Source organism: Tamandua tetradactyla, chromosome 24 (assembly GCF_023851605.1).
Source record: "Tamandua tetradactyla isolate mTamTet1 chromosome 24, mTamTet1.pri, whole genome shotgun sequence".
NCBI lineage: Eukaryota > Metazoa > Chordata > Mammalia > Pilosa > Myrmecophagidae > Tamandua > Tamandua tetradactyla.
Window position 1 is genome coordinate 48,372,045 of NC_135350.1, and position 15,900 is coordinate 48,387,944.

Genomic DNA, 15,900 nt, shown 5'->3' on the forward strand with positions numbered 1-15,900 from the left:
AAAAAATTTGGCTTAGAGTGGGCCCTTAATTTTTGGTTATTGCAAAATGAAAATAATCATTTGACCCTGCGGTTTTTCAATTTTAGGAGTTTCCAGAGAAGGAAATTCCCTAAAATTTCTGGATTTATCTGGTCTCTCTGAAAAAAACATATGCCTTCTTCATTGAAAAGTCCATATGTCAAAAAACATTTTCAAGTGAGCATAGGTGAGCAGAGGAACTGAAGACTGAAAGCTACTTTACATAAAAAGGAAAAAAAAAATCACCTACAATTATTTTACTCTGAAATGCTAGATGTTTATATCATACTTTTTGCCTTAATCAAACTTAATGAAAAGTTTGAAAGGAATAATTAACTCCTTTGTGTGACATACATTTGTAAAATACAAACCTATTTGAAACTTTCCAGATTTCCTAAGTTCAAATCCTGCCCTGTTGCTTAATAAGCTGGGTGGCTTTGGACATGTCACTGAACATCTCTGTGCCTAGACTCGGTCGGTCCTCTGCAAAGAAAAAAGTATAGTATCTACCATATCGCATTGTTGTGAGAGTCTGGCACATAGCAATCATGCAATAAAAGTTAACTATCATCATCATCTATCATCCTCAGTTTCCCCCAGGGAGGGTCATCAGTGCAATTGTATGGGTATGTATTTACCTTCTAGAGGAAGATGCCTAATTAGAGAACAGAACTACAAACCATCATGCATTTCATATGGAAACCAGGAAATGACTTCCTCTTTGAAACCATGGAGAAACGGTTGCTTCAAGTTTAGTTGATTCCAGATACTTACCAAGGGTGTTTTGCCTAGGATCTCAATATTAAATATGTAAGGAGTGATTAGAAACATTTCCAACCTCAGGAGAGGAGGAATTTGGAGTCAGTATACTTGGTCCTCTTCTTTCACATCAGAGATAGTGGCCCAAGAACCATTGGCTAAATATGCACTTGTTTCTCTTGACACTGTGTGTGGGAGACTAATATTTCACCTTTGTTTTAAAGGTTCGTTGGGGAGATAAAGGATCTACTGAAGAAGGCGCAAGACTAGAGAAAGCCAAAAATGCTGTGGTGACGATTCCTGATGAACCAGAGGAACCTGTTCGGCCGAGACCACCTCGATCCAAACCCACACACCAGCCTCCTCAGACAAAGTGGTACACGCCAATTAAGGTAATTGCACAAATTCTGTGTAATTTAACTTCAACCCTGGGGAGAAACTGTAGTTGTTTAGATCACCCCCCATCCCCCAACCATCTAAAGTAGAACCAAATCACTGTCTGAGAGGGGTAGATAACTGAAGAATTCAGTTAGACGTTTAGGATCACGTTTAAATCAATGAGTTGTTTTGGATGAGGAATTATTTTAATTGCTATGTGTTACTTGTGCTTTAATGAATGTCTTTATCATTTTATAATTATAGAATATTGTGATTTTTGGTTGAATAAGACAGTATGAAAATAGTCTTGCAATTGATTGCTGCACTAAATGCATTCAGTATAATAGTTAAAATACTTATTTTTATTCAGGAAGGAAAAAAAATATTGACACTATTTCACCATGAAGTGATTATTTCCTCCCAGTTTTTTAAAGGAAGATTCTTTTTAAAAAGTATGATTTTATACTTTATGTAAAACTATTTCATTCTATTTTTTCATGTAATATAAGCATTTGCCTGTGTCATTACAAACTATTTGTCTTTACTTTTAATGGATTTATAATATTCAGTTGCATAGTCATGTATTATTTATTTTTGAAGATATAATTTCCAATATTAGGCCTATTATAAGTAATACTTCAGATATTATATTTTTTTGGAAATACTTTATTTCTTCCTTAAAAAAGATTTATACTGACTCACGTTATAAAGCATTTGAGACAGCTTATCTATAAATACAATTTATTACATAAATATAGAAATATAAAAATGAACAATTGATTTCACAGTCACAAAGTAGAAAGCATGATATCAGTTATAAGATTCATAGTTTCATGAGATGAAAGCATGCTTCAAGGTTGGATCTAGGAGGCACAAGTTCTCTTTGAACTGAGATCACGGGGGAATTTTCCTTCTGGGGACCTATGAAAGATAACCCCTGTCTAACAATCTTTTCACATTATATATGCAACTTTTATACCTCAGTGTAGGTCAGTGGCAACATGACAAAATCCAGTTCTATAAAACAATTTCACAGGGAGCCAAATCTCAACATGCTAGACCTCCACTTTACATATTTCAAAATTGTTTTCATGTATTCCTGCAGTTTTCTCTCTCACATGGTAGGCACTATAAGGAGAAGATTTAGAATGTAGAGAAGTGGATAAACTGAGTAAATATCCCCAACTATAATTTTTCAAAACAATACTTTAGGTGAGATTTGGATGCCAGGAAGTCAAAATTTTAGATTAGTGAATTGCATATTGGGGTGTTTTGTTTTTTTAGGGTAGATTCTAGGAGCCCAAAAGATGTGAATATTTTTAAAGCTCTAGATAGATACTGCCAAAATTGCTCCCCAAATGTCTTACTCCAATTTATATTCTCACCTGAGGTGTTCAAAGGTACCTGTTTTGGGCAGTGCAATGGTGGCTGGTGGCAGAGTTCTTGCCTGCCATGCCGGAGACCGGGGTTCGATTCCGGGTGCCTGCCCATGCAAAAAAAAAAAAAAAAAAAAAAAATACTTGTTTCACCTCACTCCTTATCAGATCTACTTTCAGAAAATTTCTTAACAGAATAAAATTACTAGGAAGCAAGGAAAAAGAAGGTTCACAGAGACAAATAAGTTAAAAATTAGAAGTGTAGAAAATTGAAATTGAGTAAAAGTGAGGGTAGATCAAATGACAGATACTCATCTTACATTCAAACGGCTGAATATTTCCTCAGAATAAAATTCTCCAAGTTTTTATTAGCTTACTTTACAAAAGAAACAGAGATAGAGAAAAATGCATTATTTTTGTCATTTTGACTCTTCATTTGTTCAGTAAACAGATTGATTCCATTCCCTGTAAGATTGCGTACATTCCTTGGGAATTTACAAATCCTGTTTTCTTTTAGGGGCGACTCGATGCGCTCTGGGCATTGCTGCGTCGGCAGTATGACAGGGTTTCCTTGATGCGACCGCAGGAAGGAGATGAGGTTTGTAATACTTTCCAGTTACGGTAATTTGTACACATGCTGTTACAAGCGTACTGACTGCTTCAGCCTTTAACTTGAAAGACATGTTGAGGTTTTTACCCAATGGGAAGGACAGATTGGTAATTAGTAGTTGAAGTCTTTCTCTACCATTTACTAGCAATGAGGCCTAGGAAAAATGCTCCAGAGCTTCAGTTTCACTAGGTGTAAATGTGTTTCCCTGTCTCCAACAATTGATGTAATCCAATTTCACAAGTATATGAAAGTGCACTTAAAGTTATGAAACATTAGTGAAACCAGCAATGGTGATCTAGATAGGTATTTTTTTCTTGCCACGGAAGCCCATTTGAGGCTTATTTGCTTTTAGAAATTTGATTAGAATGATTCTACTCTTATAATTTCCATAATATGTTGGCACTATTTCCTGTTACAGTAATCTAAGAAAAATTTCTTAAAACATTTTCTTATATACCAGTGGACAATTTGGGTTCAGAGACATCAGTGCAATTCATGATGGTAGGATCATCTCTTTGGGTTTGCATGATCATTATTCTGTTTTAAGAAGGAAGGGAAGCCTGTCATTCAGCTTCAGAGATCTTTAGGTTCACTCAGGCCTGATACGCTATTTTTTTTAAAGATGAATTAATTAATGACACTAATATTTATTATATTGTGCTAAGCTAAGTGATATTTAATGTTATAAGGTTCTAGATCAGTGTTTAAAACACAAAAGGATCTAAATCCTAAAAATCTGCTGTGAGATGGAGGAAATTTTTAAAATCAGAGTTCAACTGTTTAGGAAATCCAGTTGAATAAAATTTTCCTGTTTGCTAGGATAATAGGTTGAGAGAATTAACCTGTTTATGAAGCAGCCCTTCCATTACCCAACTTTTAATAAAAAAGTTATTGTTAATTAAATTTCATCTCTTTAAATTCATGTCTGATCTGGAGTTCTGTTTCTGGAACAATATAGAACAAACCTACTTCATCTTTGACATCCCAGATCTCCATTTTACATATTTCAAAATTGTTTTCATGTATACCCTCAGTTTTTTCTCTCTCCCATGCTGGGCACTATTTCATTTATTTGCTCATTTTCACCTCTTTAAGTGCTGGGTATTGTGCTAGCATTGAAGAGATATTAGGCAGCAGAAACAGACAATGATCCATGCCCTCCTGCTGATACTTTATATACTCTTAGCTATCATCATTAAAATTTACGCTTAGCCTTTCATCCTTCCTACTAATTTTAATTTAATTAAATATTTTTGGTTTAAATATATTCAGGTAAAGAGGCATTAGGCACTACTGAGGGATGGGTACAACTTGTTTCAAATTCAGAATTTTTCAGATTTTAGGAAGGTCATGTTACTTAAAGCAGCATCTCGTTGCATTATTCAGACATTTTGAACAAAAATACTAATTATAAAAGGTGGATAAATATAGACTATAGATAGTCTCAGGTTAGTTCAGGTCAGGTTTCACTTCCAAATTGATCTTGGTGCCAAATTTAAGACAAAACATTCAGTTTTCAAAGATTTTAGATTTCAGAAGTATAGATAAAAAATGGTAAATCTTGATTGAATGTAATTAGCTAAAACCCTGTTTTTTCCATTCTACAACTGTACTATTTATGTTCTTGCTTTTGTTTTTACTTTACAGAACTTTACATTAAGCTAAGTATATGTCAATTACTGAATCAATTAATTCACTTGTTTTTCCATCAAATGTCTATTATAATTCTGTGTGTACCTGACACGGTCTGATTTGATTTTCATCATAATACCTATTCTTTTTAGCTTTATGGCTTCCAGAGTTTTATCACTTGCAGATTTATGTCACTTATTTCAAGCCACTCTTCCAACCTCAATGGCTACTCCACAGTTAGTTGACACCACATTACTGTGGTAAAGCTAGGCACTCACCCAACAGTGTAACCTCAGTTAAATTCTGTAATGAATTTAAGATACAAGTGTATTTATGAATTCCCCATCCAAATAAACCAATCACACAAAATTACTTGATAAGTAAGCATGACGTAATTTGCTCTTTTGCACTAGTATTTCTTTCACGTGTCTTGCATTTTATAATATATATTATTAGTTTAATCTGGGGTTCAATGTGAAATGTATAGTTAATAACATATGTCCTTTAGACAGCTAAGAATCTTTACCCTTTTATTTGTCATCTCTTCATTTTCCATGTTTTCACAAAGATCATTAAGAATATCTGTTTCTATGTCAATTCCATATCACTAATCAGATCTTCCTTTTTTTGCTAGAATTAATTCCTAGTATAAATTCCTTATTCAAACACACCTATATAACATATTTTTCCAAAGATTAAGTTATAGAATTATACACCAAGAAATATGTTACAACATTAGCAAAATTGGCTTTCTAATTTTTATTAGGGCAACTAAGAAGTCGCAGCACTTCTATGTTTCCATTATGTTTTAGGAAATTATTAAAATATTCTGGTCGTATGGTCTCTAGAATGCTTTTGTTCTTTTTTGCCTTCCATCCACTCATCCATCTTCTTTTTTCCTCTTTGTTTCTTCTTAAACACATCAATCTCCATCATGCCTTTACTTTTGATTTGCTAAATCCTTAATCCAGTTATATACTATGCTAATTTTCTTTTCTATCAAATATACTCGAATTAATGAAGACTTTCAATTGCCTGTTCCCATCTTCATGAACACATTAACTATATTGGCAAAGGCAAATTATGTGATTGTGATACTTGTGCCAAAAAAGGACACTTAATCATAATTAAATATTTTGATGGATTTTATTTAAAAGTCTTTACAATAACTGAAATATACCAAATATATAATCCAAAAATGTAAGATTTAATTATATGTTTAACTGAAATTGTGTTTGCTAGTGCAAACATAAGTTAGTGTATACTGAGCCTCTAACATCCCACAAATTTTATTTCAATATTAGGAAAAAAAGGGCACATAGTATTTCTTAACATCCAATTATTTTTGCTTTAGAATATCTTTCATTTGAGGAATTTATAGTAATACTCAATAAGAAAATGAGGACCCAGAGGCAGGAAGAGGCTCAGGGATTTAGATTATATTTGGTATAGCTAATATTGTTGCATGACATTAGAATGGAATAATCTGCTTTGGTAATGCCTTATCTATGCATGAGAAGACCTTGCTTGGCTCACTGTTACCTTCTACTTATTGTAACTAGTTGGCTTAGCTATCAAAAATTAAACTGAGTGAACTTTATGATTTTCACAAATTTATTTAGACATCATTTCTCTCATAAAGTTAGAGTACAGAAAATTTAAATTTAAGAGGATAAGGATGTCCACGTGGCAGTATCCTCCCTCTACTTCCCTGGCAAACTTTTTAATGGTTTGCACTCCAAGGGGGACAGGGTCTCAAGCCAGGCAATAGTATACAAGGTTGTTTATATATAACATCTATTAGTTGTGTAAATATTTTCTTTTTTGCTTGAAGAGATATTTCAAGCAAAAAGTATTTGTTTGTGTGCTGTGTGTGTGTGTGTGTGTGCATTGCACATGTGTTTAATTTTCAAGGTATGCCAGGATATAATCATTGGATGAGAAAAAGTAATCCTGGAGTTCTTTTGATAGCTCTAGCTAACCACACTCTCCTGTGATTGGGCTCCAAAGCATATGGAAGAGTAAAATGCTTTCATTTGCATCTTTACTCCCCTGAAACTAGTCAAATATTGCTTAAGTGAAACATTGAATTCAGTCTAATTAGTGAAAAATTTCATTTGTAAATGTGTATCTATATATGCATACATATATTTTATGTTTATATATATTAGAGATGTTAGTTGTCTTTTCAAACTGCTTGATTTATTACTTTTGTATTTTCTTATTAAACTTCAGGAAATTTGTAGATGGTACTGTATCAGCTTAGATTAAATACATTGATTCCATCTAAAAAGCTGGTCTTTGCACAGCAAATAATTCATTGGAACAAATGTTATTGGTCATTCAAAGCCAAATCTTTGAAAATAGAAACCTTTTTAACATGTAAATTGCTATATATATTTAGAAAATTATTTCCTTATGCTCATAAATGTATGAGTGTGTATATGCATGTGTATATTTATGGATGATTATGCTTCTTACAAGGTATTTACATAATAGAAAAGGGCTTATGTGTATGTGTGTTTGTCTGTTATTATAAAGCAATTTGTACATTATGAATATTAGGACAATTTTTGAACTTTCTAGTCATTGAAAATGCATGCAGTTTGTTTAATATTTCAAGAAATAAATGAGAATGCTTTCTATTATCTGAATTATAAAGGAAGTAATAGTTACTCTCTCAAAGACAAATAAATAAGGCAGAACAAACAATGCTGCTTGAGACAAACAATGTCTTTTTCAGTTTGTGGCCTATAGTTCCAAAATGCCACAGCCTCTGCCTAACCAACGGCATTTTTTCTTGCCATTTATTTATAAGTTGTTTACTGCAGATTCTGTCTCTTGAGATTTTAATTTAATAAACAAATCAGCATACATACGCCAAAACCTAGAGTCATGCACATTTATTTTGCCAGTCCTGTCAAGCCGAATTTCAAGCCAAATACTCTCCTTTTATGGCGCAAAGACCGCAGCGGGCTCATTTGTAGACTTTGCTGAATTGAAGTCCTTGATCAAGTAACTGAAGTTCAGGCAATAAAGTATCAAAGCAGTTTCGCTCATCCCTAGCTCCTGCTACCTTTCTGCTCACCACTAGCTCCTGCCGAGGTGACCCGGCCCGCGGGCGCACACAGACCAGGCACAGGCTTTGATTGCAGCTGGAACTCCTCCGAGTCATGAATGTTTCAGCTCACAGCGAGCGATGTTAGGGCTGCGCGTCCAGGTGTAAGCTAGCAGGTTGTCGCCGACATCTGTTTGCAGCAGCGGCAGCGGCCTCCTCAGCTCACAGCGAGCGGCTGGATTGTCAGCAGAGGTAGTTGAGAGCGGCAGAACCGTTTTGGTCTCGCACTCTCTGCCTGGAGGCCTGAAACACCAAAGGTAGGAACGGGGTTGGACACAGCTGCACTCCCAAACTTGCCTTAGGCACAAATAAAGAGATCTAATGCAGTTTGACTCTGTTGCGGTGAGGAGACGAGGACAGAAAGCCACTTCAGAGACAACTTAACGCTGCAACATCTGCCGCCAAGTTTCCTGGGAGTGACAGGGGACAGCAGGTACAGATCGAAGTCTCCACATAAACAACCTCCATTAAGCCGTGGACTCTTTTGAAGAGCTTCCATCAAACACGCTGGAGTCCGCAGCAGGAGTTTGTTTGGTTTTCAAAGCAGTGTTTTGTTTTTACAATAACAAGATAATTTATAAATGATGCATTACCATGCGTCTTTGTATTTTTGGAAAGGGAGAGTTAGAGAAACAGAAAGACAAAGAAAGAAGAAAGCACAGGACTAGTTTTGGAGTTGTTCCACAAACCATTTAAATCTCTAAGGAGCTTCTTGGCTGTGCTCTAGGTTATGTTAACCTTCAGACCACATTCCCACATTCATGGTAAGGCGGCATAAATTTATACACTGTAATAGAAGAATTCTTAGCAACACCCACAAGGTAGGTACATACATTGTCAGTTAGTTTTTAAACTTATGTCATAATGTTTTCTTATTACATGGAGGAGAAAATTGGATTAGATCTTTGAAGATGAATGCAATTTTTAGTTAAACAAAATTTGGAAAATTGCATTGACTCTAATTTCCTTTGTAATTTTGAAAGTATCATACCTAAAATTGTGTATTAAAAATAAGTTTTTAATTCAAATAGTAAGAATTACTTTTTTTTTTTTTTTTTTTAAAGAGAGAGGGAGGAAGGGAAGGAAAGACAGAGAGAAGGAAGGAAGGATAGAAGGAAGGAAGGGAGGAAGAAAGGGAGACATCTTTAAACATTTTCTTGTTTTATTATATTTTGTTTGTTTGTTTGTTTCTTACATGGGCTGGGGCCGGGAATCGAACCGGGGTCCTCCGGCATAGCAGGCAAGCACTCTTGCCCGCTGAGCCACCGCGGCCCGCCCAAGAATTACTTTTTAAGTCAAGCAGTTTTCTTATTTTGAATTTTTCCTCCCTCTGTCGCCCAGATTCAGCCAGAAAGAAAGTTCAAGAGTTTGTTTAATTTTACTGGGAATATTGCAAACATAAATATGACACAGTAGAAATGGTTAGAATATTAGCCCGACAAGTAAGCGCTCCATAGTATGGTAAGATAATAAGGATACTATAATGATATAAACTATTATCATTCATAAAATTTAGACTCCCTCACCCAATAGAATAGCTGTGCTACCACTGGGAGATAAAGGAAAGATGCTAACTCAAAGATAATCTTTGGGACAGTGGTAGTTAGGGAGCAATAGCCTGGGGAGAGAATCTATTGTATGGCAAAGTTTTCATCATTCAGTGGTGTAATAACATAGCAAGTTTTCAATTAAGCTAAATTTACTATATCAAGAGGACTTTTGATAATTGGGCAGGTAGAATTTTCATGTTTTAAAATTATCTGTAGTAGGTGCTTTGGAAAAAATGTCGATTCTTGAGCAGAATTCAATGTCAATCCTCTAAATTTTAAAAATCTACAGTAATGTTAAAAAAAAATCTGAGAACAAATGTAGCATAGAGTCATTTAAATGACACCCGGAAAATCCTGATGTCTGATAACTTCAGTGGCATGGCATGGTGGCTTGGCCTTTCTTTATGTCACTAGTTCTGGATTTATGTTCACTTCTCTGTTAGTCTTCCTTCTAAGTTTTCATGCTTAAAACAAACCGACCTTACCCTCTTCAATGGAGTCCCCTTTAATCATCCTAAAACGAACGCCTAAGGATCACTCTGAATGCCATTATGCTTACAAATCACTTGTATTCTGTGCTGGTAAACCATTTCATCTTCAAATTGGCTAAAATCAGCATCCCGATAGCAGAGATTTGTGTCACATTGCCTCTAGATTCCCCATCATACTTACCAAAGTGTAATTCATTTGTGGGTGTTTCAGAGCAAAGTGAAACCTTCACTTAAGAGGTTTGGTATTTCAAATGTTTTCAGAGCTTGCAATTATGCTGTTAGTGACTGCTACACTTAACATGAACTTCGTAATGGGTTTTGAGGGCTGTAATAAAACCCTTTATTTAACTTGAGTCGGTCCTGCTGTACATGAAATGCCCATGGTACTTTTATATCATTTAATACTAAAATGAAAGAGTAGAGACAAATCTCAACATGTTTTAAAACTGTAAACGATTTTTTACCTTTTATTTCTGTGAGCTCTGAAATTTGATGTGGCTCTTTGTCCAGTTATGATGTGGAAACAATGGGGAGATATAGATTTTTTCTACCCTATATGTTACAACAAACATACTTCATTCTTATCTCTTGCCTTTATATTTCAAACCATCCTTAAAATACCATCATATCTTGTTTAAATTAGAAGTAATTTTTTTATACCCATTTGAAAGATGCAGTTTTTCTAGAATAATCCACCTTAGTATTACTGCAATCCCACTGACTGATTTATAAGTTTGTATAGGTATATATTATATTTGTGTATAATATATATAATGTAAATATATAAATATTCTTGTAGACCATATTTTCTCAGTGTTTATGTCATCACTGCTTCAGTGAAAAACAACAAATTCATGGAATAGAATGAATTTTTATAACAGTTTTAGCTTAAATAAAACTCTTAATTATGTATATAAGCAGGTGAACATTTTGACTCAGTCTGATGCTCTGAAGTGAAATGCAGATTATGTAAAATTTGATCATGTAATTTATCAGAAAATATAATTATTTTTCAAAGGAAGTATAAATAGAACTCAGTATTTACTTGACTTTTTTCCCTGATCCAGACATTATTTGCTCGTTAGTGACAACATATATTTTATCTGTTAACTCTTAAGTTTAGGTCAAGATGAGTCGTGGCCAAATCGATCAGCAGTGTTTTGAGAATCAAGAAACAAAAATTATATTAGTGTAAATAGTGTCTTCCTAAGTTAATGCACTCATTTTAGAAACATCACTTTTTTCTCTTTTAGCACACTGAAAGAATACTTTTGAAATATCAAGAGTCAGCATTAGTTGTTCAGTATTAAATACGTTGTTTCCTTAGGCTGACTGTTCAGCTTTGATGTACAGCACGCATCCTGAAGAAAGTAGCCATCAGTATAATCACCCAGCTGGGAACTGGACTCTCAAAACAGATGCAGTTTTTAACCTTTTTTTCTGTTTGAGAGTTTATTTATGGGTAGCTTTTCTATAACTTTAGTTACAGAAGATTAAATGTCTACTTATTTAATAAATCTTCCAACCTACACTTTCTAATAATGTACACAAATCTATATAATTCTGTATATGCTAAATACTCAATTTTCAATTTAGATCTCAGATGAAACCCTCAGAAGGCGAAAATATACTGCATTTTTTTTGATAAAGTTTATTATTTAAAGAGAGTACATTGTGATGGTCTACTACACCCACAATTTTAAGTGGAAAACTTCATAACTCAGTTAAGGAAATTGACTTTGAATAAGAAGTTTATGTTGCTCCCTTACTTGTAAAAATATATTTCGATGTAATTGTATTGTGTAACATATTACAGAAATATATACTTTTAAGGAAGAATGCATTTCTTTGTTTCCTGAAGATCTTGGATTTTCTTGTTTATTTCTAAATAAACACTAGGGTTTTTATACTATGCATTTATAATCTCTAAGTAATTACTTTTTCAATATTGTTCTTGAGTACAAATAATCTTTATTTACATTTTCAAATTCTGCTCTGAATCTAATTGCAACCTTTAATATTTGAGAAATTTGGAACTGAAATAATATAGGGTCATGAAATTAAAATGATTTCTACATCAAGAAATTTCATGTAATTTTTTACAAGAAATTGTGTCTTAAAATACCAGTGGATGCTTTCCTGTTTCACATTTTATTTTTTCTGAATTTGGACCACAAATAACACTTATTTCAAAGGGTTAAATTTCCTTTTCCTTCTCCTTTCACTTTTTAAAAATTACTTTAGTGGAATATGTTTTTTGTGAACTCTTTCCTGTTTTAAAACCTTTTTATTCTCTACTATACATCATATCTCCTCAAGTTTTTTTTCACTTGGAAAATGGGGGCAAAAATGCTTACAATTTCCTAAAGTTTAGATTCAGATAATACCCCTTAACACTCAGATTAGTGTACTGACAATAAAAAACATTAGATGTATATTTTTAAAATCTTGACCAGTATTTAGCACATTTTTGTCTTGACTCAAAATTAGAGGTTTGAATTATTAGTGCATTATTTTTTAATGCAGTAATGATTTCTCACAGATGATTTATTATGAATTTTATTCAAAAGCATGAAGGCTTACACTAATGAAGATTAGAGACATACATCTGTGCACACACATACACACACAAAAACATACATTAATATAATACTGTACAGACTCGTAATCATAAATGTATATACATATATACACACAGCTATACACATATGTATGATATTTTATTTGCCTATTAGAGTTAGTAAGTCTTGAAAACATATTTCAATTAAAAAATTCAAATAGCACATTTGTAGACATAGTCTATACTCTAGAGTGAAGAATGATTATCTTTCTCTATTTTTCACTTTTCTTCCTTCTCCTACCTCCTAACATTGGTTGCTTCCTAAGGTTTAATTGTTGATCTGTATTTCTCACATTTCATTTTTGTCTAGAGAGCTCTAGAGAAGGGGGCAGACAATTTAATTCAGTTCCTACTCATTCCAGAAGAGGTGTGAAGGCTTTAATTGTCTCTGAATCCAGATTTATGAACTAGTCCAATGCCCTTAACTAGATTAGTTACTTTTCCATTAACTGCTTAAAGTAGGGCAGCTGTCTGAGCTCTTGGTTATAAATTTGCTGAGATCTACTTCTTTGATCTCATGTACAAAATGCAGCAGCAAACAGGATCAAGGTTTCAGGACTCGGGTTTTCAACTGAAGTCTGCAATGAGCATAGACAGGTCGATGGAGTGGGGAATTGAAGATATGTGAGGAGGTGTTACATTGGGGAAAAGGAGATGGTTTCAGTCATTAATCTTAATTAATTGCCAAGAGTTTTAAATCTGAGTTGTTAATAATGAAGTTAAATCCTTAATACATGGTTCATGCTTTGGCATCAGATGTTCTTTTTATGAGTTGAAAGGTTAGGAGGAGAGAAAAGAAAGAGTGAGAGAGAGGGAGTATGCATGTGCATCTTACATAAATATTGTCATTTACACATTTCAGTCATTTCCCTGGTAATATCAAGGCTTTCACCTTTTGACGGTTGTATGGGACATGTAGGAATGATAGACAAATAACACTGAATCCAAATGTTATCTCTGGGGATAACCACAACAATAAATCTGAATAATATTGCTCTCATGTTTACCTGTGTGCAAAATACATCACTGGAGAAGAAATGTTAGATTATGAGTCTAAATAGGAGGAGAAAGGATGAGGAGAGAAAAAGAAGGAAAGAAAAAGGAAAAAGAAATGAAAAATGGAAAGGAGATGTATTATCTGAGAAGCTAGTAGGCAGTAGAAAAATGAAGTGTTAATTTAAATAATCGAAAGCAAAATATAAGTTTATAAGGTTGCATATTCCACTATGCATCCCTAATCATTTGGAGTTATATGGCTTTAACCTTGATTAAACAATCTTTTCCTGAAATTTCTTTTCTTTCTTCTCTTGTGGCTGTTTCACTCACTTTTGTCAGATTAATCTCTCTTCATTATTTAATCTTATTATTCTGTGATACTTTTCAATGTGAAATAGCAACTAACTTATATTAGTTACAAATTTTAGTCCCCCAGATTGGCTTGTATTTCTTTGAGGAGATATCTTTATGTAAAAGATGAGGCTAAAACATCAAAAATGGGATTTCAGGAATATATCTCATGTCTTCCATATATTTGGACAAAACGAAATGGTCTCTAATGAAAATACAAAATACACTTAATTTATTTTTGCACATTTAATTCTGATGACTATGGACTGAATTTGAGTAACAAGATATAGTTAGTTAATGGTTTGGATACTATTAAATCATTTTCAAATTACAAATCACAAATTTGACATTGAGATTTATTATATATTTTTGAAGCAATGTTTTCTTTTGTGATTAGCTTTAAACATAAGTAGGGGAACAGAAAAATGAATTAGTATTTTATTTAAACACATTTATTTATTTTAAAAATTTTTTTTATTTGAAAAGTTATAAGTTTACAGAAATATCATGCAGAAATACAGAGTCCCCATATACCACCGACCCACCCCCATTAACACCTTGCATTAGTGTGGTACCTTTGCTGCAACTGATAAAATGAATGATCATAATTGTTTTATTTAGTATAGTCCGTGGTTTACATTAGGGTTCACTGTTTGTGTTATACGGTCCTATAGTGCTTTTTTTAAATTTTATTCTAGCATAAATACAACCTAAACTTCCCCCCTTAACCACATTCAAATATGTAATTCAGTGGTATTAATTACATTCACAATGTTGTCCTACCATCATAAGCATTCATCACCAAAACTTTTTCATTACACCGAATAGAAACTGTACAAAGAAAGGATTGATTTCCCATAGCCTACCCCCATTCCAGCCCCTGGTAACCTGTGTTCCTGTTTCTTACTCCGAATTTATTATTTCATATCAGTGAGACCATATGATATGTATTCTTTTGTGTCTGGCTTATTTATGATATTAACATTTTAATCACAGAGTTGCAGCTATTTGCATGTGTTCTGAAACTAACAAAATGTTTAATAACCAGAAAAAGAAAAACCTAGAAATGAATTACTTAATATACTATACTCCTTTCAGAAACAGCTCTAGAAAAGCACATTCTTTGTCATTGTAATACACTGAAAAAAGCTTTGAAACCTGACTGAATCCGTGCTTCCCCTCTTACTAATAAGGCTCCAAGTCACTTAAGCCTTTTCTATAAAATGGGGATGCTGCTTCCTTCTTCAAAAGATTATTGAGAGTTTAATAATAATGTATGGAAAGAATGGAAACTGATTAAAAAAAAACCTTAATAATTAATTTCCCAGAAGCCAATAAAAAAGAAACACTGTAACATCTACTTTCTGAGTGATCCTCATAAGTTTATTGTCAAACACATTAAAAAATCTTTCAGAAGATTTTTATTAACAATATTTATACTAATAGTAGTATTTGGCTGATAATATGAAAATGCTTAATCATACTTGTAGTGAATTAAAATAAAATAGTGACTTTTTGCACTGTCATCCTGCCTCAGCATCATATAAGACCTACCATTAGGTCCCTCAGTAAGCAACCCTGACACTTACTTTTTTAAAACTTTTTTATTGTATAGTATAACATACATGCAAAGCAAAGAAATAAAAAAGCAATAGTTTTCAAAGCACTCTTCAACAAGTAGTTACAGGACAGATCACAGAGTTTGTCATGGGCCTCCATACAATCCTCTCATACTTTTCCTTCTAGCTGCTCCAGAATATAGGAGGCTAGCGGGCTTAAATACTTTATCATCAAAATCGATTTTTTCCTTCTTTTTTTGTGAACAATAACATATATACAAAAAAGCTATAAATTTCCAAGCATAGCACCACAATTAGTTGTAGAACATATTTTAGACTTTGACATGGGTTATGATTACACAGTTTTAGGTTTTTACTTCTAGCTGCTCTAAAATACTGGAGACTAAAAGAGACATCAATTTAATGATTCAGCATTCATATT

The 15,900-nt window shown here is 33.4% G+C and overlaps 1 protein-coding gene across 1 annotated transcript in view; it reads left to right on the plus strand.

Annotated features, from left to right (window-relative positions):
• Positions 1-15,900, plus strand: part of ANTXR2 (ANTXR cell adhesion molecule 2) — a 140,277-nt gene that overhangs the window by 79,731 nt on the left and 44,646 nt on the right. Inside the window, exons 15-16 of the mRNA XM_077143050.1 lie at positions 1,002-1,169; positions 3,049-3,129. Coding sequence (XP_076999165.1) covers positions 1,002-1,169; positions 3,049-3,129 — 249 coding nt within the window. The remainder of the gene's footprint in view (positions 1-1,001; positions 1,170-3,048; positions 3,130-15,900) is intronic.